We start from the raw sequence: 26,434 nt of genomic DNA on the forward strand, positions 1-26,434 counted from the left end.
ATAATAAACTATGTATGAGTTCATTCTGGAGCATAAAAATTGTTCAGTTATAGCTGCCAAGACGGTAGTCGGTGCAGTGGATTATGTTTATCATAATCCTTAAAATACAGGTACAGGATCAAGGGTATTGATGGTTTTGTTGTAGAAGATATTTATTACAATAGTGGAGATGCATTATTATATTTTACATTCTTGCCTATACGTTTCATGCGTCTTCTGGGGAAGAAAGCGTTCTCAGAACTTTTTACTCTATTTCAAAAGCAAGCTAGATGGGGCAGACACACATTATCTCAAACTTTTGGCAAGCTGTGATTATTCAACAGCCAGTAACAAAGGAAATTATATTGTATGGTAAAAAATAAAAATAAAAATCAAGAACAATACAACACAAAATCAATATCTGCTTCCTCAGCAACCCCTCTGGAAAATGACTATAGTCACATTCATCATTCAGTATCGTAGTAACGACTGATTAAACAGAAATAAACAGCTCTAAATCAGTGCATAAATATGTGTTAACACAGATACATGTAGTTTATAATGAACTGTTTGGAGTGCTGGCAATTGCATTGCTAATAATCTAGGAAACAGAACAAAGTTTGACACCGTCTGGGGCTCAGAACTCTGAAAGAGACGAAAAATGATGCAGTTCTTGATTCTCATCTGTCCCATGAAGCTCAGATGCTGGTGACTAAGTCAACAAAATCCGACAGGTGTTTCGGAAAGTCTGAGTTGAAAGAAGAACTCTCCTTACTCAAAACTGATCCTATCTTTAATAAAACATGAGATAAGGCAAGAAGATAACTTGAGACTGTGGAGTGCTAGTGAACAATAGGTTTGAATAAACAGACAGAGGACTTCTGGAAGAACGCAAGATTTGCAGCTCACAGGCTGTACAAACAGGATCTACATGTGTCTACAGAATACTTTGAATTCTGAATTTTAAGTGCAAACTGATTTGATGCAGTTCAGTTCCTAAAGATACCATAATACCAATCTCAAAACAGCCATATTTATACTAATATACTCATTACAAATCTCACCTAGTTTTACCATGCTACACTTACGAAGCTGTGCTTATAACATAGACTACCAAATGCTAGGTTGGATGCAGAAAAGCAGCTTGGCTGTCAAAGGTTGCTATGGTGTGCAAGGAGGAACCCAAAATTCCTCTTGATGTTAAGGAAGAATGATAGAGCCTTCTTATTTGTTTTAAAATGAAACAAATCGGTTTTGAAGGTTCCCCAAATATCAGCTGGCAAAAATTTGGACTGTGCTCCTTGGCCATTTTTTAATTGCTGCTAAAATCAGCAAGAAAAGACAATGGAGCTCACAGAAATGAAGATTAGTGTAGAAGGCTAAAATTGACTGAAATTTAAAAATAAATACAAAGTTATATTGAACTGGTAAGCCTAGGACGGGAAAGGGAGATGTGCCACAACGCCATTGGCTCTGCTGTATAATTTAATAGGCCACACTGAACAAGGGCCTAGCTTACTTTCAACACTGTCCAAAGCAGCTTTCATTCTGTGACTCCGAAGAGCAAAATACAGTGAAGGTTAATCCTCTTGTAACAAAGTTCTGACACAACAGTAAAAAGCAATGGCCCTAGAAACCAGAAAGGAGGTGAGACAGTGCAGTATACTCACTTTTTGTCTGTTCCACTTGAGAGCTGAGGCAAGGCTTCCAGAGCTTGCTTAAAGCTTGAGCTGTAAGGAAAGCAAAAATACTTATCACACTTTCTCTACATATAGTTCACAGAGACACGCTATATTTTATCCATTCTTCTTATTTCAATAAATTAAGAAAATATCAACTCAATACTTGACATTTATGTGCAAATTATATATAAAGTGGACATGGGCTCGGGCAGGTCTCTTGACAGTCCTAATCTGATGTACATCAGAGGCCAAAAGGAAATGTTAAACCAGCAGTCGATTTAAGACAGTGCTTGATGTCCTGGACTCTTCAGGTATTACAGTAATTGCCAGCCTGTCTTCTGCCTAGAACTAAGTGACCATCAGAGTATGAAAGCACAGGTAAAATATTGATCTTGGGCTCTCTGCACTCAGCAGACAGGTCACTGCATTCTCTCCTACAGGAGAAAGCTTAGAGAGAAAATCACAGTAGGTTTGCATTGATGCAACACAGAATCATAGAATAGTTTTGGTTGGAAGGGACCTCCAGAGATCAACAGGTCCAATCCCACTCTCAAAACAGGGCCAACTTTGAAGTTAGAGAGGGTTGCCTGGGGCCTTATCCAGTCAAGTTTGAATATTTCCAAGGATGGATATTCCACACCTCTCTTAGCAACCTCAAACGCATGTGCCGTGAATGATACAAGACCCTGATAAATATGGCTACTTGTAGCAGCTATTAGTGACAAGTTCAGGAATAAAAAGGCATCTAACAAGAGTCAGCTTCTGGGGTTCACTCTGTTTTGCTGCTATGCTGATTGGAAACAATAGCACTTAATTTTGTCCAATTTGAGCTGGTGCGAAGTAGTTTTCACCTAGGTTTTCATCACCATCAGACACTCAGAATAGGGAAGCAAGCCTTTCCAAGTTGAATGCAGTGCCATCATAGAATACCACACGTGACATTATGAAGATGCATTAGAGCCTCAGGCTTTACAACTTCCCCTACGAAATGTTGATCATGTAACGTGAGCAAACTGCAATCTGTGGGAACACGTAATGCCAGGCCTAACAAAAACATAGGTAATCTAAAACAATGAATGAATAAGCTCATATCCAATCCCAAGGATAATCAACTAACTAACAACTTGTAACCAATCGACATTACTCAAAACCGCTGACAGCTATCAGAGTGTGTGTTTTTGGATGCCTGGACTGCATCAGCCACAAAATATTTATCTTTAATTTTGTACCCCATTGAAAAATGCTAAACTGCTTTTTGAAGGCTTTCTTTGTAAGAGACAGAGGGAAGTTGAACTCGCTTTCCCTGATCAGGTGTGTAGAAAAGGAGAAGTGTATTGTAGGAGCCTGTGGAAAGCCCCAATTTTCCATATCCCTATGAGAGGATCCTGCCAGTGGCTGGTTCTACGTTCTCTCTGAAATGTCTGTCAGGCTTTTTGCAGTACGCTACCTGGGACCTCTGTGAAAAACTGGATGAAACTTGGTGACACCTTTTTGTCTTGTTTTAGCACTATTTTCCTCAGCAGCTGAGCTACTGTTCAGTTTTTTTGTTTTTTGTTTTTGCTTTTTTTAAGGTAAGAGTACAAAATACCTAGTTGGTATCAGCAAATAAGTTCAAGTTCATAAGAAAAAATTAAATGAAAGTAACAATTTTCTTTGAACATATAGTGGTAACGTATTTCTTTAATGTCACACATATTCTGTTTGAAACACGGTCGCTTGAAAACACTTAATTTACATTATGTGCTTTTGCATGTTTACCAAAGATTTCATTACAGTGAAACAGTATAAATTACTGCACATCTTACTTGCTTTCTGGTGTTAAGTATATGGCCACTGTATCTCTCAGCGCACAGATTTCAAGTCTTGCCTAAAGACAGAAATACAAATATTGAAACAATCTTACAATGCCTTTTGGTCAACTGAATATTAGTATTGCAACGTTTCATCTGTTTTTAGAGGAAAACACTACAAGCTGCAGTTTTAAGCAGCCTTGGCTTTAACAGTTTGTTTCGTGTATTTTTGGTTGCCATGCTGCCATGTCAGTTAGGAAAGTGCTAAAGGGAACAATTTCATACTTTTGATTCAAGTCAAATTGTTTGTACAGTCACAATGACTATGTAGCAACCTAAAAACATTGGTTTGTCTCTCAGTAACAGTAATAAATCTTGAACTGTTCCATCTTTTCTGTTCTGCAATAGAAAGACACTACCTTAACTTTTCTGTTCTCCCCCACCCCCCCTGCCTTTTTTTTTTTTTAAAAAAAAAAAAAAAGTACAGTAAGCTTAACTTCTCACAGCATGGCTTGGCCAGGGAGGAAGGAAATAAAAATCTGTCAATACACGTTTTATTCTTGGTTTTGCTGCTGATTTTTTTCCCCTCCATCAGATGAGGAAGTAGTGCTCTACTTATCTTGTCTGTCACCTGGCGGGCACACAAGCTTGGGGATTCTACCCCTTACACTGTACTGTGGTCGAGGTATTGATTTCCACCCAGGCAAACTATAATGGAGAATGAACTCAGGGATTACACAAAGTTCATATATCTTTCTCCAATCTTGGAAATGTAATCATTATCACCACAGGTTTCACATGGAACAAGAACATTCTAAACATGATCAATACTTAAATAATTTATTCCATACAAATATTAAGTGAACTTCACCCCAATTCAGATTCAGATCTTGTTCACCATAAATACACAATTTAATCCAGCTAGTTATTAGAGAAATATAAATTTAGTCATAATTCATATCATAACAATTGTTTACAACAAAACTTTTTATAATGCAACATAGAAATTTGATTCCAATCCTAATGAAAGGTTTTGGCTTTTATATCTTCCCATCATCTCTCTCTCTCCTAGGTAGCCAGCAGAGATTTATGTTTTTTTTAGTACAGAACTTTCTGGCACAAAACAGGATATAGTTAACCACCCATTTTATACTCATAAGAAGTATTTTTCAAATTGCAGAATGTTTCACCTTTCTTTGTACAGCCCTCCAAGCTGAATAGTCTGGGATTTCTTAAAGTCCTACATAGAACATTTTGGACCCTAAGTTTTAGGAGGTAACAGTATGGCGGGAGTGTCACAGTCTCAAGTGCCACAACTTAAACAAACACGGTGGAAGAGCAAAGCTCGCATAAGTATGAATCATCTGGTGCAGGAATACAGACTCAGGCTTCTCTTGTCAGAGTCTGATTCTGCACATACGGAATGGATATTGTTGATCAGTCTGACCAGTTCACACCACTCATACTGCTACTGTCCATCTCAAATTGCATAGGATTTTCTATGTTTAGAGGAACAGAAAAGAAGCATGAATGAGACATTTACAGCAGGGAGGGAAGATTCTTTTAATTACAGATTTAGGCAGCAAGTTTGTAAGGTGGGTCATATAGTCAAAGAAAAATGATACGTTGCCAACTTTGTTGTTGGGCATGCATTGGTTTAAAATGGCAGTCAGTCTTATTGCTGCGGTCTTATGGTTGTGATCTTCCTACCTTAATTCTCTGTCAAGTGCAATTACTAACAGCTCTTGGAAAATAAAGCTTGCATTTAGATACTTAGTTTCCCACCATAATGTTAGACAGCTGCCACAGGCAACAAAAAATGGTGGCCGATTCTGCCTGCCTGTCACAGTCATAGCAATCATTGAGTCAATGGGAATTTTTTTTGATTTTTTTTTCTTACAGACTCCTTTAAAACTTACTCAGGAGTAAATACAACCAGTTGAATCAGAAATGAAGAGGGCAGTATAACAGTATCTGTCCTACCCACGCAATGGCTAAGTGCTAACACAGAATTAGCACATAAGGCAAGCGACTAACATGTTCTGCAAAGACCTGCAAGATCCTACGACATCACGTTTTCAAGGTCAAAACTCTGCAAAGATTATAAAACTGTTTTTCCTTTTAAAATAAACTTTTTGGTGACAAGCCAAATACAGTATTTAATAACGTTTCAAAAAAATGTCATGATGATGCTTTTTATCTCACGGGAATAGGTAACCTTTTCTGTACTCAGATGCAGATCATTAAAATATAACCAAACACAAAAATGGAGACGTATTTACTATTATGCAGTTCCAGCATCTCAAATGATATTGAACCATATACCTGAGAAATAGGTTGTATCCTAATACTTTTTACCTCCTTGTTTGTTTCCAGTGCTAAAATAAATCCAACAAGTACACAGATTATACTTCTCTCTCTCTTACTGTCAGTTTTCTAAATACAGACCTTTGATAATACAATGTATTCAGCTACCTGTAAAGCTCCATTTTTACTGAAGGATGAAACACACTGCATTAGTCGACTCAATTCTTCAGAGACTGCTTCTACAATCCTTGACATCACCCGAGGAACTAAGTCTTTGGAAATGGTAAATACCTGATAGTTATAAAGAAAGAATCATGAGCATGGCATCTATCAACAACTATTTTATATATTAACATTGTAGTAAAAAGCATTAAACACTTTGAAGGGATCACTTTGTTTTGATCGATGGACAAAAATATTCAGAACAATCGGAATCTGAAGAATGTCTTTGACACTTGCCCTGTACTTTTGACCAATCACCTCTGTTAATAGCAGTATTAGCTACATAACTTACGTGATGAGAGATAATGACATCTTTCTTGCAGTGCACAAAATCAGATAGACATCAAAGCATCTGCTCTCTCCTGATGGATGCAGGTAGTCAGGTAGTCACACACAGACTACTTTTTTGTGAATAACACTTTTAATTCAGACAAGTAAGTCACATCACACTGATTATACGTTCAGCTACTTTTTACTCGAGCATTTAGCAATTTCTTTCAGAGTCCTTTATGTGTGGCAAAGACTCAGCTGTACACTTGTCAAACCATGGTCAAATGGCAAGTATCTTTATGCTCTATGGCAGAGACAAGCCTTTGAAAGGGTATGACAGTATGGTGGTGCAAAGGATTTACATTTAGGTTCTTCCACTGCTGTTAATTATTGGTTCCTGGGCAAAAACATTACATCTCACTGTTTTCCTATGCACCAAAATTATCTTTTTAACTACTTATCTGTACAACTTTTTAAAGTAGTACTTGGATCTTCCATTAGAAGTTCAGAATAGTGATTGCAACACAGTAACAAAACACAATTAAACATTAGATCTATGCCTGAAGGACAGCATGAAGTAACCAATCATCCTTAAAGTAAGCTTTAAGGAAGTGAGAACTGTTGGTGGATTTTTAAAAAAAAAAAAAAAAAAAAGGTATGATGTTCTGCACAGAACTGGGGAAAATGCAGGCAAAGAGATTGGAATATAGAGGAAGTGGGATTATAGGTTAGACAGATCAAAATTGTGTCAAGACTTAAAGGTGATGATAAAGCTGTACTAAAATTGCATGGGGTTGGGCAGGGGGAAGGTGACATAAGGAACTGAAGATGATGCGACTCGAGTGGCGAAAGGAGAATGAAACTACACAGAGTTTTTAAAACACCTTTTTTCAGACGTCTACTTTAAAATGACCTAAAAAGATACAGCTGAATGATTTTTTTTTTTTTTTGCTAGAAGACCTTCACTCTACGTGAAGCTTAGCTCTCTTATGTTTGACAAGGAAATGTAGGAATTAACAGAAGATATTCATACACGTATGTAAAAGTGAATTAAGGGAAATAAATATGAATGCAAGATTCCTACCCAGTTTTCAGTTATTTGAGAAATGAATTACATATCAGGGATCCTATAAAGCTGACCATTAAAAAAGGCAGATTCCCATCACAAGCTAAGCACACTGACTACATATATGCTGGCTATCAGTCATTCACATTGCTAATTCAAACATGCAGCCTACTTTAACTGTTTTGACCCACAAAAGCTTTGTAACTGACACACTTAGCTGTGCAGTAAGAAAAGTGGAAAAAAACCTGTGAAGGGGTCATCTTACTCAGCAGCAAATATTGCTGAGCAATTCAACACAAACATACAAGGAACACACTCAAAAATCTTCTACTGAGAAGAGAATATTTGTACCCACAACGAGTATTCTTGATGTTACTATACAGAATCCAGGAAAAAAAATTCTCAGCAATGGTGAATCATCACATATTTGCAATAAGAAGCTTTATTTCGATTTCAGTTAGATTTGATTCTAAGGTAGAGACACAATTTTCGTTCCGCTTCAGACCATGGCTGTTCAGCTGATGGTTAATTTCTGCTGTTTCAAACTACAGAAACTTACAGCCTTGCTAGCTAAATTTAAATTTGACCCAGCTTACAGAATTTCACCAGAAAACGGTGGAAATGGGAGTTTCACCTTGACACATGTTTTCATATTTCTGCAATACTTCACATGTAGAAATTTATGAGCCAACACTATTTGGGCCAAAATCAGTATCAGTCTCAATGAAGTCAGCAAGATTGTGCACTGTTCTGTAGCAGAACTTCAATGAGTATGCCTGTTTACAGGATTAGGTCAGTAAGTCACAAACGCCTTTGAATGTCTTTAAGGCAAAACCTCTCATTTTCATTTTTATTAACTTCGACTACACTGAAAAACATAATTAGACAGATGAATGTCGTGTTGGTACATGTTTTTATTTCCTCAGTCTGAAGCATTCGGTGGAAAATGCACCAATGCTTGTGTGAAAAATGCTATAAGTAAATACTGAAATTGAAGCAACAAATTTCCAGTGACTGATGAAGTTCTTGAAAGATTTTAATTTATATTAATCACTATAATTTAAGGAATAGCGAAATAAAGGTCTCAAGTGAATTTTCTAAGGCCTTAAATGAAGGCAAGAGGTAGAGCAGTTAAACTTGTGGTATTTTGAAAGGTAGCCTTGGTAGTACATAAGTAAGAGTAATACTGACGCTATTACTAACATTAATACCAGATTACCATTTGCTCCTGGTAATACCCTTGGTGATTAAAGGGAAAGAATATGTAGAAGAGAGGCTGTAACCTAAACCACTGTAGAATATTCCTGCATATAATCACAAAAGGCCAACTAACTGTAGCTCTGAAGACTGATTAGTTTAATACTACTACTCTTATTTTAATAAACACTTCCTTTTGTAAGCCATTGCCTACCTAAGGACTTTAAAAACTCTTTGCGCTATATATAGACTGTAAAACTTTCTGCTTTTAGGTTTCTACTTGCTGTCCTATATACAAGGATATGACATATATTGCCTTTTCACTCCAAGTGGCATATGTTACACACTTCTTCTAAAGCACAAACTCATTTTTATATGCTATGGAAAATAAAGTTAAGCAGAGAGAGTGAGCATCATACATATATATTTTTAATCTTTATGGAAAGGGAAGAACTGAGCTTTAGACTTTGACTTTCCTCTTCAACAAACTGTGGAAAAAAAAAACCCACTCCAAAAAATGTAATGGGGTGTTACTGAGGATAAACAGGAACTGTTAATCTCTTTCTGCCTTTAAAAAAGTTAGCAGTTTCATGCTTGGGTGCCTAAACCTAACCCAAAGCACTTATATCCATAATTAGACACTTCAAAAGAGGCACAATTTTCAGGTGTGGTGAAAGTCAGCATTTACCAAAGAAAGTACGCTGAAATTATTCACATGAATATAAGCATCAAACAATCTGAAGTCTTCTCACCTCTGCATGCACAGCAATGATATTCACTAATGCTTCTTTCAAATAGTTTCTGACACCTAAAACAAAACAAAAAGGGTAATTAATCACTTTCACTCTCTTATCTTGACAAAGCCATAATATTCTACTGTTATATACTGTACTTTTTCTTTTCATCTCTTTTACTAGCACTTTTGCAATCAGAAAGAGAAAGTTCCATAGCCACACCACCACAGTCTATTTCCTTTTTCAAATCAAATGGAGAAAGGCACATTTCCTTACAGCAAAAGCCAACAGGTTCCTGTTTCAGTACTCCTCTTCTGTGACAACCCAATTTCACCAGCTTTGCAATTTAATAAAAATGTAGCATTATAACAAAAAAAACTCCAAATGTCTTGCTAGAATATACATACCATAGCACAGAACATGCACTACAGCTTGATAACTGCTAAGGAGCCAGAGAAGACAAGGGTTTAAGTATAACAGTCTTCAAGAAGATCTCACTACTTTATCAGCTTCTCCCTCTGTAAATTATTCTATAGATAGAAATAGCAAGGATTCTTGTTTCTCTGAATGTGGTTTAGAGGGTATTACTCATGACAACTTATAAGAGATGTCATACCTTAGTAGAAGTTTCCTATTAGGGAGGGTGGGAAAGTCAAAAAGCATTCTACTTACCCAGCACATAAAAAGCTTATGAATTCACACTAAAAGGAAATTCTAAACAGGAGGACATTCAGCAGTACAATCCTGACAGTTAGAACAACCTCTTTTTCAGCTATGCTGCTGTGAATCTGGACTAACTTCACGGAACTGGACTCCAGTGGTACAAAATCTAAAACAGGCAAAAAACTAAAATTCCCTCATTCGCTTTTCTGAAGACTTTTCACTTCATGAGTGACGGCAATACAAAAAGCATTTAATTCATTAAATCATGCATAAATGTTTAAAGTGCAAAGCAGAGCAATGAGAGAGGGGTACCGACCCAAATGACAGATCAGTGTCTGATTTCAATTACGCTAGCATAAATCAGAGAAAGTGCAATGACCCCACCACTCTCTTCTGTATGTTCTGTCTACGGTGAGAGATCGGAATCTCAGAGAGACATGAGTGAGGCCATGTAGCCCAGAGATTGCAATGGGATTAATACTGCTGTTATAACAATTACATCAATGAACTTTTAATCAGTTCATCTTATTTGCTTCACTTTCCTTCAGATAACATAGATGCAGCAACTTAATCCTACTACGAAAAACAGCTTTAAAGGCTCAGTTACTTGAGCTTATTAAAATGAGCTACTCTATGAGAGAACAGAGTACAGTGTCTCATCACGGTCATCTCAGTTGTGTTCATTTTATAAATTAGACTAATTGCTGGTCCTGCAACCTATCCCAAGATCTAAAAAGGCGACATTTGTTCTCCTTTCACTTAGATTATTATTATGAACGAGTAGGACAAAAGGAAGACAGCATTCTCTTGCATGAGGTATAAGCACTTTCACTGGCTGTGTTTCACATTGTCTGACATGATATAGCCTACAGTTTAGATTGGAGGGTGCTTAATGAAATGCATCACGGCTCTCCTGCTGGAAAACTGGGGTGTTTGCGGGGAAAGCAGAGGGAGAGACGTTGAACAATGAGTCTTGGTTCAACATGCAGTCAGAATGTAGCTGTGGTCCACACCCAGACCTGAGCATCAAGATGTTCTCTGTTTCCAATATTCATAGCCAAGAAGGAAGTGTCAAAGAAGATGTTATTGCTCTCATTAAAAACAGTTTAGTTTCTGAACATATAAAACGATCAACATCTTTTTAGATGTTCTATTTTCACTATTTGGAAGGGATGCAAATAATTGGAAAAGGTGAAAAAAATACAAGTCTTTTTCACACATTCCAAAATGTCGCTAAAGCTTTTTGTCTGTCTTTATTCTTTTCCTTGAAAAATCTCCAGTCACTCTTTTCATTTAAACTAAACCAACAACAACATCAAAGAGCCTAACACAATGGGTTGCAAACTTTTTTTTATAACTTCATGTTTATCTTAGTGATTTTTTGCAACAAGAAGGAAGGGAGGGAGGAATAGAGCAATATCAAAAAATTTATGAATATGCAGAGGATAAAATTTGTATAATCTCTCTCAGTCAAATACAACTTGACAAAGGCACAGAGGTTTCCAAACAGTGGTATGTAAATCAAATCAAGGAAGTACAGGGCAGGCTTGGGAGCTGGTTTGCAGTTAACCTCAGGGTGCAAGGTGTCGATTTAGGTCTGCAAACCTATGTGGTATTCAGCTCTTGGCTGTCTACTGACCTCATAGGACCTTTCCTGTGGAAACTGTGTTTTTGTTGCTGCACAAACACCAGGTTAGATTAGGTCTTACACAGACTTCCTTCTCTATGGACACTTGAGCACTGCCAAAGCATGTTTATTAAAGGCTATTCAGTGACAATTTTAGTGGTGACCTAAGCAGCATTTCTTTACTAAGACCTATTCTTCTCTAATATTCTTCTTCTAATATTCTTCTCTAATGCAACAGCTCTCACAAACTCAAACTCTTGTACAGCTAAACAGAGGTTTAACGAGAGTACAGTGAGGGGGGCTGCTATTTAAATCAGGAATGGCAGGTGTGCGTCCTAAAGAGAAGAGGCCAGCTGGCTGACCTAAGTGTTATCAAGGAGATGAGTGAAAAGCTGGAATGTATAGACACTGAACTGGGGGGGGCTTTTATAAGAGGGTGTTGTGGTTTGAAAGAAGAATCCTCTTTCCCACCCCCATCCACCTAAGTTCCTGGGGTAGTATGTCTCTTTTTGTGTTTGTATGCAACTTGGCTCAGGGATGGGACCTGCTAATTTTGTCTGCTGTTGCTGACAGCACCCAAAATATAGTTTTTCTTTTTTCTTTTCTTTTCTTTTTTTTTTTTTTTAAACAGCCTAAACACAGGTACCATTAATGTATACAAACAGAAGTACTAATGCCGGTAACATTAGTGCCAGCTGTCAAGTATTATTAACTGTGGGTGCACAGCTCAGATAGATGACTTAAATGACCATTTTTCACCTGAAGAATTAAGAATGAATGGGCTGAATAGAGTTGAGACAGAACCTATGGTAAAAATCAAGTGAGAGTAGCTTAATATCATGCATTGTTACTCTAAGGTAAAATGATTAATTTAAACCTCAGTGAAAGGACACAGGCAGATATGTTTTATCTTGCGTCTTTGGAGGACTAGGCACATGCACGCAAGCATGACAGCTCAGTTAACACGACTCCTTTGGCCACTGCAACTCTGCAGATGAGATACCACCACACAAAAAGCACTTGTGCCACGTACAAGGACAAACAGATGAACTGAGAAAAGGAGACTATTTCTTTGCTGCAGTTGCAATAGCACTAATTATATGTACCTGAGGTTTAGTTATGAGGGCAAAATTGGGGGTTAAGTACAAATTCAAGTATTTATCCAGTTTCTTAGACAGTTTTTACAGTTTAAGACCAGAACATTCAGTACAAGTTCTTCAGTTTAGAGAAAGGCCATGTATATGAAACCACAGCTGCCTTAATTGCAGCATCTAATAGCCTAAGAGATCTTCACGTGCTAAGCTAAACAAACCAAAGAATGGAGAGGGGATGCAACTGCACTCCATAAATGCCAGTAAGGTGAGCGAGACAGAGAGAAGGGAGAACTAGTTAAACTTAAGAACAATACCGGCACAAGAAAGGTATAAATGACCTGACCATCAGTAAACCTAGGATCAAAATTAAAAGTGAGTTTCTAACCATGAGAAAATTACTCAAACCGCCTTTTGAGAATCGCATTGCGGGAAGCGGGGCAAACGACTAAACTTCTAAAAACGAAGGTCTCCCAATTTCCTAGTATTATGTGACCACTTGAAATAGCAGAGGACTGAATTTGATGACCTAGGAGGTTCAGGCTATGTTCCCACTAACAAGTTTGCTCTCACTATGCTACTAATTATGTGTTGTTCTGACAACCTATGCTGTCCAGAAGTCACTTTCCTACCATGAACAGAGCGTAAGTAAACAGGGTATTTCCCCCGACTCTTTTCTCTTCGGTATGAAGGGTTTTTTTTTTTTTTTTTAATTTTTGTGTGCGAAGACAAAGCTAAACAAATCTGAATGTCAGGACCCGCAGGCGTATTTAGTAATTGTACTATATTTTGAACAATTACAATTAAAAAATATCCACTTTCTGATTTATATTGCTGCACTGTTTGTGGCAGGCTTTGTTGAAATGAAGTATTACTTTTCTGGAGCACGCTTCATTGGAAATACAAGCAGTGGCATCCAACTGCGAATTTGTTGTGAAATTCATTTCAAAATGAAAAAATTCTGTCTAGAATAGAATTTTTGTGCAGCTTTCTCTAGGACTGTTCAGCAGCCCACGCAATTACAATTTTTGGGACACCACACTGCCAGTCCTATTATACAGCACTGAAAGCTTATGCACCATATAACTGTAGGTTGCAACTATTAGGCTAATCAAGTGAAACATAACATCCTTAAGTTTAAAATACCTCTTATTTAGCATATTGAAGCACAAATACAATACCTTTCCCTAGTTTCTGACAGAAATGTGTTAAAGAAAAAGCCAACAGGTCCTTGCAATTTGTCTCAGGAAAATGTTATTATTCTGTTACAGCATAAACGCATTCCACTCCCACTCCATTCTCAACACTGAAGAATCTGACTTGCTGAAATTCTAGCTTCCACTAACAAAGCCCCAATAATACTCTAAAGAAACATAGATGGGAAGACTTAAGACATAAAATTGAAGGACAGTTTTATCCATTAACTAGACATGGGCTGACAGAAACTTTAAGATAGCACATTCCAATTCTGGGCTCTCCACTGTCCTCTGTACTAATGAAACATCTAGCAAGATTATCCATTACATTTAATTTACAGTTTATGTCACCTATTAATATTTTTACAAACGAAAACTGTCAGAAAGTTTACATTTACAAGCAGTTTTAACAATACCGTAAAGCTGTAGCAAAGACAGCTGTACGAACTATGGAAAAAGGGGGTTTCTGTTAGAAAACAGAAACTAAACTTCTAGTTTCCCTATGCAGGTCAGTCAGGAGAGGTTCAGTACTACCAACTGTCCCACATGTAGCCCTACGAGTTATGTTTCCCCCTAGTACTCACATGACAGCGTTCTATTATGAAACCTTCAAAGTGACTGAATAAGCTTGTAAAAGCTTGGAACTGCAAAATCATATGCATAACTTAAAGACACCTCTTCCCCCCCAAAATTTGCATTCCACAAAGAGAGCAGAAGTTGCACATACGGTACAACTGAACTCATCAGGATGCTTTTTCTATGCCAGAAGCCAACAAGGCTCTTCAAACATTCCCAGTCATTCCACGGTAAGTTGACACAGAAAGACGATATAAGTATCAAACATTTTTACCTCTTCTGCAGCCTTAAAAACTCAAAAGTTCAGAGAACAAATTGAAGGTCAGACAGGACAACAGAGGCACACAGCAAATTTTAGCCCAAGCAGCTTAGGTTTGACATATTTCAACTCCTGTGAGATTTGAGCCTCATTTGAAATGGCCAACACTGGCAGGACTGGGAATCTAACCTCATGGTTGTTTCTTGTGGAACTGGCCTTTCAATTTGCCTATCGTACAAAAAGGGGGGAGCAGGAGGGTTAAAGCATACTACTGTTTAGAAAAAACAGGTGGCATCAACAAGCAGCTCTGTTCACTGGCAATAAACCACACTAGCGATGAGGGGAAGAAAGAAAAGTTAGGCAAATTCAGAGTCAAACAACAACTCCTGCTCTTTTGTGGGGGAGTTAGAAAAGCCATTCTTTGGAAGTCCTACAGTTTGATAGCTGTCATTCAGTTCTGGCTCTTTTTGAAAAGCAAAGGTAAGGATTCACCAAAGAGGAACGAACAGTTCTTTGTATGCTGACCAAGCTACCAGTCCTGTTGCAAGACTGAGTCAACTTGCTTATTAGAAACCTAACCTCTGAGGGACTGAAAGAGAAACGAGCCTTGGGTAGGCACAGAGCCACCCAAGCCTCCCAATTTAGGAAACAACAGAGAGCATTCTGGCCTCTGTAGGAGGCCACTGCTTACATCAGCAAGCAATGCTGCTGATGGCAGCAACGTCTTTTAGTGCCTCTGAATAGAAAACACTGAACTTGTTGGCCTAGAGGCTTGAACGTGACTTGGTAGAGAAGAGAAAAATTGAAGCCTGGGATTCAGAAATTTCAAATTTTAAACCTAGGCAATATTTGTAAAATTTATTGTTCTGTTCAGTGAGTTATGCCAGGAACAGTCAATCAGTCTGCAGTTTTTTTTTGCCTGGTTACTTTTTAATAAAAAATTTTCTTCCAAATAATTATCAATTGAGTTTGATAATCCTGAGAGATGAACATTACTCATACCTAACTGCACAGTGCTGATACTCCACTGTTCGTGGATGTTTCATTTGCTATGCTGAGAGTATATTTAGGAATAATATCCCACAAAGCAGGACAAATGGAAAAAAATACATTTTCATCTGCTCTGTTCTAAGGAAAGTACCTGCTCTTTTTAATTATTTGATATTCTTTTCAAGAACATTAAGCTCTATTACCAGAGTTAACTGAATCTATATTGGAAATGTTCATCTCCAGATATCAGATATATATTAAAACTTTACAGCAAGTCACATACAGTGTTTTGAACAGCATACCAGCTAAGTTCCTGCAGCTCTGCTCTAAGTTTTTAATGTGCTATATGAAACTTCTGGAAAAAACTGCATGTATCTATTGCAAGTCGTTAATCAGTGCCGTGAAGTGCACATTAAAAAAGAAACTAATGAATGGTATCCACAAAGCCATGTAACGTCTTTAAATAGTCTGATTTTTACTGTTGAATTTCCTCTAGATTCTGGCTGCATCACAGTTCAAGCAATGGCAATATTTAACAACTGTTTTTACTAGAATCATTCTAGCATGATTTCCAGCATGGTTAGGGCATTTTTTCCTTCATGCAACTCATATTACAAAAACAGTACTGTGTGCTAGCAGGATGCCCTATAGGATGGTAGGCTATTATTTTTATTTCTGCAGTTCTTGGAAACCTTAACTATACTATGCAATACACCAAGTGAGAACCATCCTACCCTCTCTGAAGCCCACTCAAAATGTTAAGGTTAGATAGAATGATTCTGATCAGCCAAGCTGCCCAATACATGCCACCAAATTTCACTTTTCAATTTTAGTATCAAACCCATAACTTCCGACTAAAATCAAGCCATCTCTTTTTGAAAACTAAAAATAAAAACAGGTAACACAGAGTGGTTGGGAGGGGGAAGAGGCATCAAAAAGTGAAACATTGTCTAAGGTCACAGTGGGTCAGCAGAGCAGCTAGCATTGCCTGCATGCAGAAGTTGCTAGAAGAAATTTAAATAGATCAGTGTGGATATGCCTTGGCACAAAAATTTTAGGAGATCTACAGAATAACTCTAAGTTTCCCATACTTACAGATGACTGTCTGTCATGTCCTCGAGCACAATGACGCTCTATAAACACTACAGTGTGCGGAGATCAATATAATCTATTTTTAGTCTTTCTCCATCCCCCATGATAAAAATATATATATATATATACATCAAGTTAAATCAGATGTGCTCAATTTATATCAACATAGTAATAAGTTGAGTGTGTGTTAAAGAATTTAAAAAAATTCATTTTAAAAGAAGTATGAAATCTCTTTAAATCTAATACTGTGGTAGCTTGCATTCAAACGCAAGTGACCCCCTCTACAATTAACAGGCAAGTAACTATGTATAAATAGAAAGATAGGTTAAAATAAAGTTGGCGGGGGGAATGATACACTTAACAATTGTCTGCAGTATTATGCAAACACCCACAAACACACATAAGAAAACAAAACTCTGCGGCCATCATTAGTATACCTAGTGGCATTAAGATTTCTCTTATTTGCTTTTATGGTTGAGGTTATTAAAAAGATCATTCAGCATTATAAATTCCTTATCATTTACAATCTTATGTACCTGATGCATGCTTTCTGGCACTGATATCATGACTTCATAAGTGTTAGAAAGGTACAATATTGAAAATCAAAGAAAGCTAGAAACCATGGAATTTCAGTAGATTACATCAAAATGGTAATTTATACAATAGGGATAGCAAAACTAACATGACATAGGAACATGTAGCTCTTCTGGATTTCTTTTAAACTGCTGGAGTAGCAATGTCTATTTTTTGATTTCATTAAGATTCCACCGAAATTATTTAATACCTCTCTTATAGTATGCAAACATAATCCTTTTCATTACCCAATATACATTTTTACTAAATTCAAAGGATGTTTAGGTTAAAGGCATAATGCTTCCTTATACTATGTATTATAGTGACCCTTCTTATTTCTAAAATATAAGGCTTTTTTCTTACAAGAGCCTGGATAACACCTTTGGTTATTTATTTTTACTTCCTCTGCTCTTTCTACATACTCATTTCGTTGTCAGCGATAAAATGTACATTAGGTATATCTTTCTCGAAAACGACATTAATGTTTCTGTGCATTGTTTACACACATACGTGTATATATACATGCAGATGGAGTGAGAAGCATCTTCTCTTACCATATCATGTTTCATTAGCAATCACTTGGTGCTATACATTAGTGTTTTAAATCAACAGACTGTACATATGTACTGTAGTTAGCTATGCTATCCCATGAAATGAACCACAGGCCAGACATGCTAAAGGTGAAAAGAAAAATGAATGCTAAAACATTTTTCTATTTAGTATACAGCATTCTGAATAAACATGACTTATAACATACTTTACACGTGCAATATTTCAGACATGCAGGGTATAGAGCTATGAAACACATTTTACATAATGTTGCTCTTGTCAAACAATTTGTAATATTCAAGTTTATTTATTGACTTACACAGCACTTGTCTTAGATTTGGGGGAAAAAAAAATACACAAGCAATTTGGCTAAGAATTCAGTGCCCAGCACGATGTGAAAAAAGAGGGTGGCATGCGCCAACAATGAAGATCAAGGACAGTATCTTAGGCTACAGGGAAGGCACTGAAATCAAGGTGTTGTACTTAGAAAACTGATATTTAAAATCAGGGAAAGTTTAATGTGTCTGATAGTCTGTTTAATTCAAGTGCAGGTATTAACTGAAAGAATCAATATTCCATTACTAAATTAAAACATTGTATGCTTCTAAAACAACAAGCTGTATTTGCCAAATTAGAAAAGCCCTAAATTACTTAAAGCTTCTGGAAAATAGTTTTAAAAGGTAGATACTATTTCCAATTAGTATAGTGAATGTAAAACCTCATTTAAAAAAGTAGTATTTTAATTTCCAAGAAGCCTATGCCTTTCAAGATAGTCTCCTAACTGTGGAATAGAAAAGAGACCAAACTTGTTTATAGGCACGAGCCTTTCATGAACTATAGCACCTGTATGTCATGCTATTTTACAGAAGTGTCCCCACCCACACAGTGATATCATCTAACTCGCCACCCCTGCAGATGTTTTAAAAAGTAGAGATGTGACTTGGAAATTCCCCATGGACATAACAAAGCAGCTCACCTCTACTCTTTACAATAGCATACAGGTTTCTCCCTTCAAAGATGGCTGATAGGAAATTAGCTTCATGTATCAGTACTACCAGTGGCCTATTTTCTAAATAAAGGTAGCTAGACAAGCCTGTTTCATCTTAATTACTAAAAGCTCATTTGCCATTGCACTTTGCTGTTTTCTCTGGACAAAAACATTTCTAGAAAACTGTTTGTAGGAGCCTAAGAGTGGAACATTCATATCTGGCAGTAACTCTAAAAATACAAGAATTCCACCAAGTCATAACCTTTACCACAACTAAAGCTGCTTTATTTATTTGTTATATTTCCTGCTTCTTTGGACTCAGAAATCATTTTTAAATTGATTTAAAAAAGCTAATAATTAGTAGCAAACAAATAACGAGCAATGAGTGCAAAGAATAACTTTCACTTAGACGGTATTACTTCTGCTAAGGAACAAATATCATACCTTTATAAATTATTAGAGCTTTTTTTTTTTTTTCTCTCTACGGAAAACAAACGCTCATGAAAAAGAACATTGAAATGTTGTTTCTATCAAGGTAAAGAAGATATGAATATACTTATGTCTTTTAAATTTCTAAATTATACACTTTTGAGGCAACAACTTTTACAAGTTTCACCTGATTTTTAACAGAATCTAAATTTAAGATCAGGTCCAGGACTCTATTACCTCCAAAGTAAGTTAACAAGCAAAGATTAATTCTGTTGTTCCATTACTTTCATGGACAATACTATTTTAAAGAATTAAAGGAGCATCATCATTATGTTCAATGAATTTGTTACTTCACAGTACAGTCTGATTCATAATACTACTTCTACTACCTACAAGTATGATAACACGTGTTTTAAAATATATGCCCACAGTATATTAACAAATAGACATAGCCCAGTGTAAAAGAAAGGGCAAAGTTGGAGGAAAGCCTTTCCTTAAAACTGACCTAGAACTGAAGATGCAATTACAGTGTTCACAGACATGAATGTGTATAACACACCTGAATCAACTAAAATGTCGTACAAATGCTCCAATGTTATTAAAGCAGAAAATATATTTACAGATAGTGACTCCAGAAAATCATTTGAATTTAACCAAGACTGTAAAACTTTTCTATAGGCCACTTCCTGCTATTGCTGGAAACATTCCCTCCTTTAAACAGAGATGGATTTCAAGGTACTGTACTCACTGTTGTTTTGAGAGTACATTCAGAAGAAAATGCGAATGTGTAGGCAAACTGGAAACTCTCTGGAGAGATTACCCACTTATTTAACCACATTTCCTGTTTTTAACCCATTTGTCCTAAGTCAGTCCTTAGACTACTGACAAAAATAGATACAAAAACGTGCTATAAATAGCACATTAGCAGTTCTTTCTTGGTAAAGCTGAAAATGTTTTGAAAAATCTATTGTTCATACTAGCTCCATATTAATTAAACAGCAAAATGAATTAGTGTTTCCTTTAAATCCGTCTCTGCATAACTCATGGTTATTATAAACATATGGCCATTTACGAATCAGAGAGAAATTGCTGTAAGAACTGACAGTGACGTAAAAAGCTGCTACTACTAAACGAAATTTAATGAAGAAAAAATTACTAGTAACCTTTCCGGGAAAACGCTTTTAAACTAAAAGTGCAGTTCTGAAGCAAGGGAGGATAGAAACTAATCTCTGAGAGTCAAGAAGGCATAACCTAGCCAAATGGTTTGAGAGCTGCAGCCAGATCACTATTTCTTTGAATTAGTTGCCTTGATCTTATTTTCAGCCATGACACTGTGTTCATGTAACACAATAAATGTTAATTGTAAAACTTAGCGCAAGTAGCCACAAAACCACCTTCCAAAAACATTAAACATGAAGGCTTTAAAGACTTGTTACTTGTAGTTTTTGAACTATTTTAACTTCAGCAACAGAAATTATGTCATGGTGTACAAAGAGGAACCTGAAGGTCTCTGTTTTAGCTGGCTAGGAGCAACAAGAACTGGAAAGCTTGTCAATACTGTGATTAATATTTTTGTCTACACAAGAACTTAAGTCTACAAGAAGGGTAGACAGAGAGCTCTGGAAGCACACACCACCACTGATTCACTGCCCTTGTACATAGCCCGTACCGAGACGTCTTTAAAAAAGAAGCTGCTGCGCTGATCTGAGCTATCAGCTGCTCCCTCAAAGCGGCCAAAAGTGTTTGAGGGACAGCTGAGGAAGTCTGCAGTGCAGAACACTTCCTGCTCGCAGATCCTTACCACTCACATTAGAATCCTCTGCTTCTTGGGACAGAACATAATCTGCTTTATCATTGAGGAGAAAAAGCCGTAAAGGCCAAAGCCTTCAATATGAAACGAAGAGTCCTTTAGTGCTGTCACTTAGGAAGAAGAGATGATTGCTAGCATCTAATACTAGAAAGATGTGCAGGTAGCTAGAGGCCAATTTAATATGCACGGATTTAATTATGGGAGTTAGGAGGTGGATTTACTTTCATTTCTTTTATCAAAACGTGGTAACATAAGGTTCAAAGGGCATTTTAGCAACCCAGACCTGAAGGTCACGAGTAAAGAATGCTCCACATCATATTGAGAACTGAACCATAAGCCCTCTTAAATTACTTAAATTACTGTAGAATAAACCAAATTTGAATTTGTTAACCTGGTAACAAGAAGTACAAATGGCAAAAGACAAAAAATAAAAACAACTGAAAAAACTCTACACCTAACAGTCTACACACTGATTTAAAAAAAAAAAAAACCAACAAACTACCTTATTTGAAGGTTACAGATATACATGCATCAACAATCCTTGGGTGAGCACTTTGCTCAAGATACATGACCCATGGAAACTTGACTTTTTTGTTGTTGTCATTTTACTTCTACCACTGTTGCTTGATGCAGGTACAGTCACTAAATAATCCTCTATGTATACAGCTGTCCCATCAACATGTGGCTGTAACCAATAAACACTATCTTGATAGAGTAAGAATACAAAGAGTTTACAGCTAATAGTGTGTTATCATACAGATTCAGCAGTACATAAAGCAAAATGTTACCGTATTTACCTCAGCATTAACAGTGTTAGGGCTGCTGACTCTTTTTTGAGCGGCGAGGGCAGTGAAGGGGGGAGGGTGAATATGAGTACCTATGTGTTACTCAAGTGGAAACCCAACTTAAAGTACTTGATTTGAGGTATACAAAAAAAAAAGCACTATGAGAGAAGACATTTCACTCAACTACAGCGTGACATATACCATCCAAAACAAAACCACTGCTCTCCCTAAGTGGGAAATATATCCACTGAAGAATGAAAACTATGTATAAGATTCTTAGATCCCCTCCTTCTTGTAATGAAAATGATTGCATCTGGTCATGGCCCAGTATCATCTGAACTTTTTCTACTCAAGCTATTCAATCCATAGCCTGTAGGACAGCTTCCTAATCTTCCAGTGCTGCCTCATTATCCCCAAGGAGAACTATTTAAAATCTTGAAATTTCTCTCCCCGCTGACCCCCATCATTTTCAGCATATAATAGTCACAGCATTATGTATGGAAGTTCTACTATCAGTGAATCTCTACTATAAGAAAAACTGTCAATGCTGAAGGATTTGCTTTTGATAAAGCAGAGAGCGTTATCAGTTAATAAGTAAGGTACTGAAAAAAATCAACAGGGTGCACTTTCACGGTACGGCTAGATTCCCACCAATTTCAGTAGGCATCTGTAAGGCAGCACCGTGACTTTCCTGCGTGTATCCAGGAAAGCAACCTTTGACAGAGTGGGAACTCAATGGGTATTTTCTGGCTGCAGAACACTCTGGAGTTTCCAGGATATGTGTGCAAGAAAAACACTGAGGCAAGATACAGTATCCAACATAAGAGGGGGTAGACCTGTTAGTACATACGTATTTGATGGCTGATCAGGAAGCTGCTCTGCTGCTTAAAAGCTCTCTTTGGATTAGTTAGAGTTCAGAAAAATACAGAATCGGCTACTGTGGAACAGGGTAGCTGGAGGGTGGCGGACAATAGCAGTGTATCATATGGTAAAACTAGTATCTAGGTTCTTTAGAAACATGGTACTAATACAGTTTCCAGTATAGCACCCTGTTCATCATTTACCTATAGCATTTCACAAGTTCTTGAAAATTGATCCATTTAGCAAAGACGAAAACCCTTGTACACCTTCACTTCAATTTAGATATAAGCTTCCAAAAGCCTTCACATATAAATTCATCATATTCAGTGGTTCTTGCCAATTCTAGACACATCTCACACTTTATAGAAGTGTGGGTTGTGTAGGACAGTCACATGTGCAGTGATGACAGTGACAAGCCAGCAACAAAGTCAGCAACACAGTATAACCCCTTCACGCTACCCCCAAATATCCCAATACAGGAAAATTTATATAATGACAAGAAGCGTCAGTTAAAAAAAAAAAAGGGGGGGGGGGTAATTTCACAGATAAAAGAGTCTAACTATATCCACCATAAAGATACAGAACAACCAATTCAACAGAAAAAGTCATTTCTTTATAAAGTATATTAAAAATCAACATTTCTATCAAAACTGAGAACAGTTGAATCAAAAAATCTCAAGTAATATTTCCTTTCATTAGCACAAACCAAGCATAGACTACAAGAATATTCATTTATTTCTTTCAAATAGATTGTTTCTTAAGGCACCCTGAAGGTGTCCTTTCATGATTTTATAAAACCTAAAATTATTAAAACCTTTCAAAATACAGACTCACTCAGGAAGCTATGTGTTCTTCTCATAATTCCTGAAGTCACTGTTACTGTAATAATAGCCTGTCAAATGCAAAATGACAGCAATTTCACAAATGAAGAATGGGTTTAGAGATATACTATGTTTATGAATTTACTTTGGTTGTCACTCAAACATTATGACTATTATTATAAGAAATCAGGAAACTGAAGCCAATTGATCCAGAAGAAACCAGTGTCACAAAGAAAGTATTTGGAACAATACAGAGACTAATACTAGGGTCCAGTTATGCCCTGCATCTGTCTGACCAAAAAAAAAAAAGTTCTATGTTTATTGCAGTGACTTAAGACGATATATAAGTCAGTAAAAGATAAGGCAAATACTGCAAAAGGAAGTACAGTACGGACTTTTTTAAAAGAAGAAATTCTGAAACTGTCATTTTTTAAGCAAAAGGATTTCTAGCAGCCGTAAGATATACAGTTTTCTCTGTCTTTTACTGTATAGTTTTATTAGTGACTTTTGAAAAAGATTTCATGGGTAGAACTATCGGTATCACTACAGTGAAATAAACCGCAGAACTGACTATCAATATTTTTATATACTCTCTTCTGAACTGGCATTGTGTATTATTTGTAGGTATATGGAATTTTTACTTGTCCTTATTAACTAAACCCAGCAAACCAGCAAGCAAATCAATGCCAGGAGAATTAGTTTACAAGCAAACATTAATTAGCAGTAAATATTCTGTAGACATTGTGGAAGTACTGAGTCATGGGAAAGATCTGAAGGAAGAAAAAGAGCTTGGTCACAGATACGGTGGGATTTTTTGGCATGTAGTAGCAGATTGTGCTTTGCTTTATTTCACTAAATTATCAAATTTGAGTTCTATGGTAAAATCTAGTTTCTCTTTCACGAACTTGGTAACTCCTGTGATTATTTTGAAGAGGTAGTCATTATTTTGGCTTTCAGTCAGTCCTTATTTCCACCAATGTGCATATTTAAAAATGCAGCATTTTCTGCAGTCAAATGCATGTAGACCAGCAAATCAGTAATAATTACTTGTAACAATGTATTTTATATTTTATAGCAAAAAAATGTCATAACTTGAACTTCATGCGGAATTCTATATATCTGTGTGTTTAAATAAGCAGGGGCTTGGAACCAGATAATGATAGCTTTTAGAGATGCTACTGCAGATAGCTTACTGCCCTTCACTATGCACGGAGAAGAAAAAAACTGATACAAATTGTTGCTAGGCACACATAGTATTCAGTGAGATTGCTTATTTCCAATTTATTAGGGTGAAAGTGAGAATTTGCACTGGGTTACAATGTTACTATTTCATAATTTTTCACTTCCAAGTTTCACTGAATCCCCACTATGTTTTGAAAAGGGCATGGATTTGAAATGAAGAATGTCTTTGCATGACCTGAACAACAGATCCTTAAAAATCATTCAAGTTAAAATTTGAACATTTGGAAACTATCTGGACTCAGGAGTGACCTACAATAACTAGAAAGCTTAAGATTTTTCACAGTTCAAAGTAGAAGATTTTAATAGTTTTGAATTACTTTCAACCAGTGAACAAGTCCAGCACTATAATTTCATCCAAACATCAATAAAGTTTAAGTGTTTCATTAAATTTAAATTGCTATTCATCATGTAAAGAAATGTGAAGTTAATGAAATGCTTGTTATTAAAATGGATCTGCTGTACTTTTAGAAGTCTATCATATTTTTCCACTTAAAAAGTAAGAGTTTAAGGGCCTGATAACTTGGCAACAGACAAAATACGCTCCAGGCTGAATTTTCTATAGAAATTTTGTATAGAAAGCTAGGACTCCTTTTACACTAAAATTTTCAATAAAAAAAAAAAAAAACAAAAAAAATCCACCTCCTTCTTCCCCTCCCTGCATCAGAAGATGTTACTAAACCACTGAGCAGACAGCTCGGTTAGTTTATTTAGCTGTGCATACATGTTAGGGTTTGTATTTTTAATACTTAAAAAAGCCAATGAAAACTACAATATTCTCAACTACTGTACTTATTCAGAGATTTGAAAATATTTATTTCTATCATTCCTCTTCTGTCCTGAATTCAGTATTGTTTTATGCTTAACCATAATCCTCTCATGCATAATTTCAAATTGTAACCAGGAAAGTGCATTGACCCTTGGGCATACTAAGGGTATCAAGGCTTTTGGGCCTTCCCCGTGGAGCTACGAGAGGCAAATTCAGTTCTTTTTTTTTTTTTAAATGTGTATATACTGCTCCCTGCATCTACACCATTGGTACAAGAAGCCCTGTAAAGCTTACCATTTGTAAGGCCCTTTAAGAATCTCCGCTACAAGATGCTAAGCATCTTTATCGGGGGAGAACACATATAGTGTTATGGATCGTTTCCAACCAGTACCTGCATGTCAAAGGTTCAAATGACAAAACTACTCTCTCAGCACAATAGCGTGAAGCACAAGAGAAATATGGAGGTGAAGCACAAGAGAAATATGGAGAACGAATAATGACAAACATTATTCATTTGCCTGGTAGCTCTCTGCAAGAGACAAGCCTGGTAATTTTGACAAAGCTGAGCTTCCTTAGGCCAATAGCAAAGTTTTAGCTTGGGACTTTCCATTTAAATAACACACACAAAACTCTGAACCCTTACAATTTGAGCTAGAAAACTCTGACTTAGCTAGAAGCAGCAGCAGACACAAACCTCTCTACAGATCAACCATTAAAAGAAACGAGAGCCACGGTCACCTAAGAGTAAGTAACAACACCATATTGAACTTTCCCAAACATGAGTTGTGACTTACAAATGATTCATGACATCTCAGTATTCCAGTGTACGCTCTCTTCTAAGATTGTGAATATGACCTCAATATGACCTA

At 36.6% G+C, this 26,434-nt stretch overlaps 1 protein-coding gene across 3 annotated transcripts in view; it reads right to left on the reverse strand.

Annotated features, from left to right (window-relative positions):
- The window catches only part of EXOC2 (exocyst complex component 2), a 147,899-nt gene that overhangs the window by 8,279 nt on the left and 113,186 nt on the right, over nt 1-26,434 (reverse strand). For all 3 annotated transcript variants that reach the window (XM_068931992.1, XM_068931990.1, XM_068931991.1), the window contains exons 24-27: nt 9,266-9,321; nt 5,927-6,049; nt 3,467-3,528; nt 1,650-1,709 (exon numbers count right to left, since the gene is read on the reverse strand). In XM_068931992.1, the coding sequence (XP_068788093.1) occupies nt 1,650-1,709; nt 3,467-3,528; nt 5,927-6,049; nt 9,266-9,321 (301 nt within the window). The remainder of the gene's footprint in view (nt 1-1,649; nt 1,710-3,466; nt 3,529-5,926; nt 6,050-9,265; nt 9,322-26,434) is intronic.

Source organism: Struthio camelus, chromosome 2, assembly GCF_040807025.1.
Source record: "Struthio camelus isolate bStrCam1 chromosome 2, bStrCam1.hap1, whole genome shotgun sequence".
In the NCBI taxonomy this organism is placed as follows: Eukaryota; Metazoa; Chordata; class Aves; order Struthioniformes; family Struthionidae; genus Struthio; species Struthio camelus.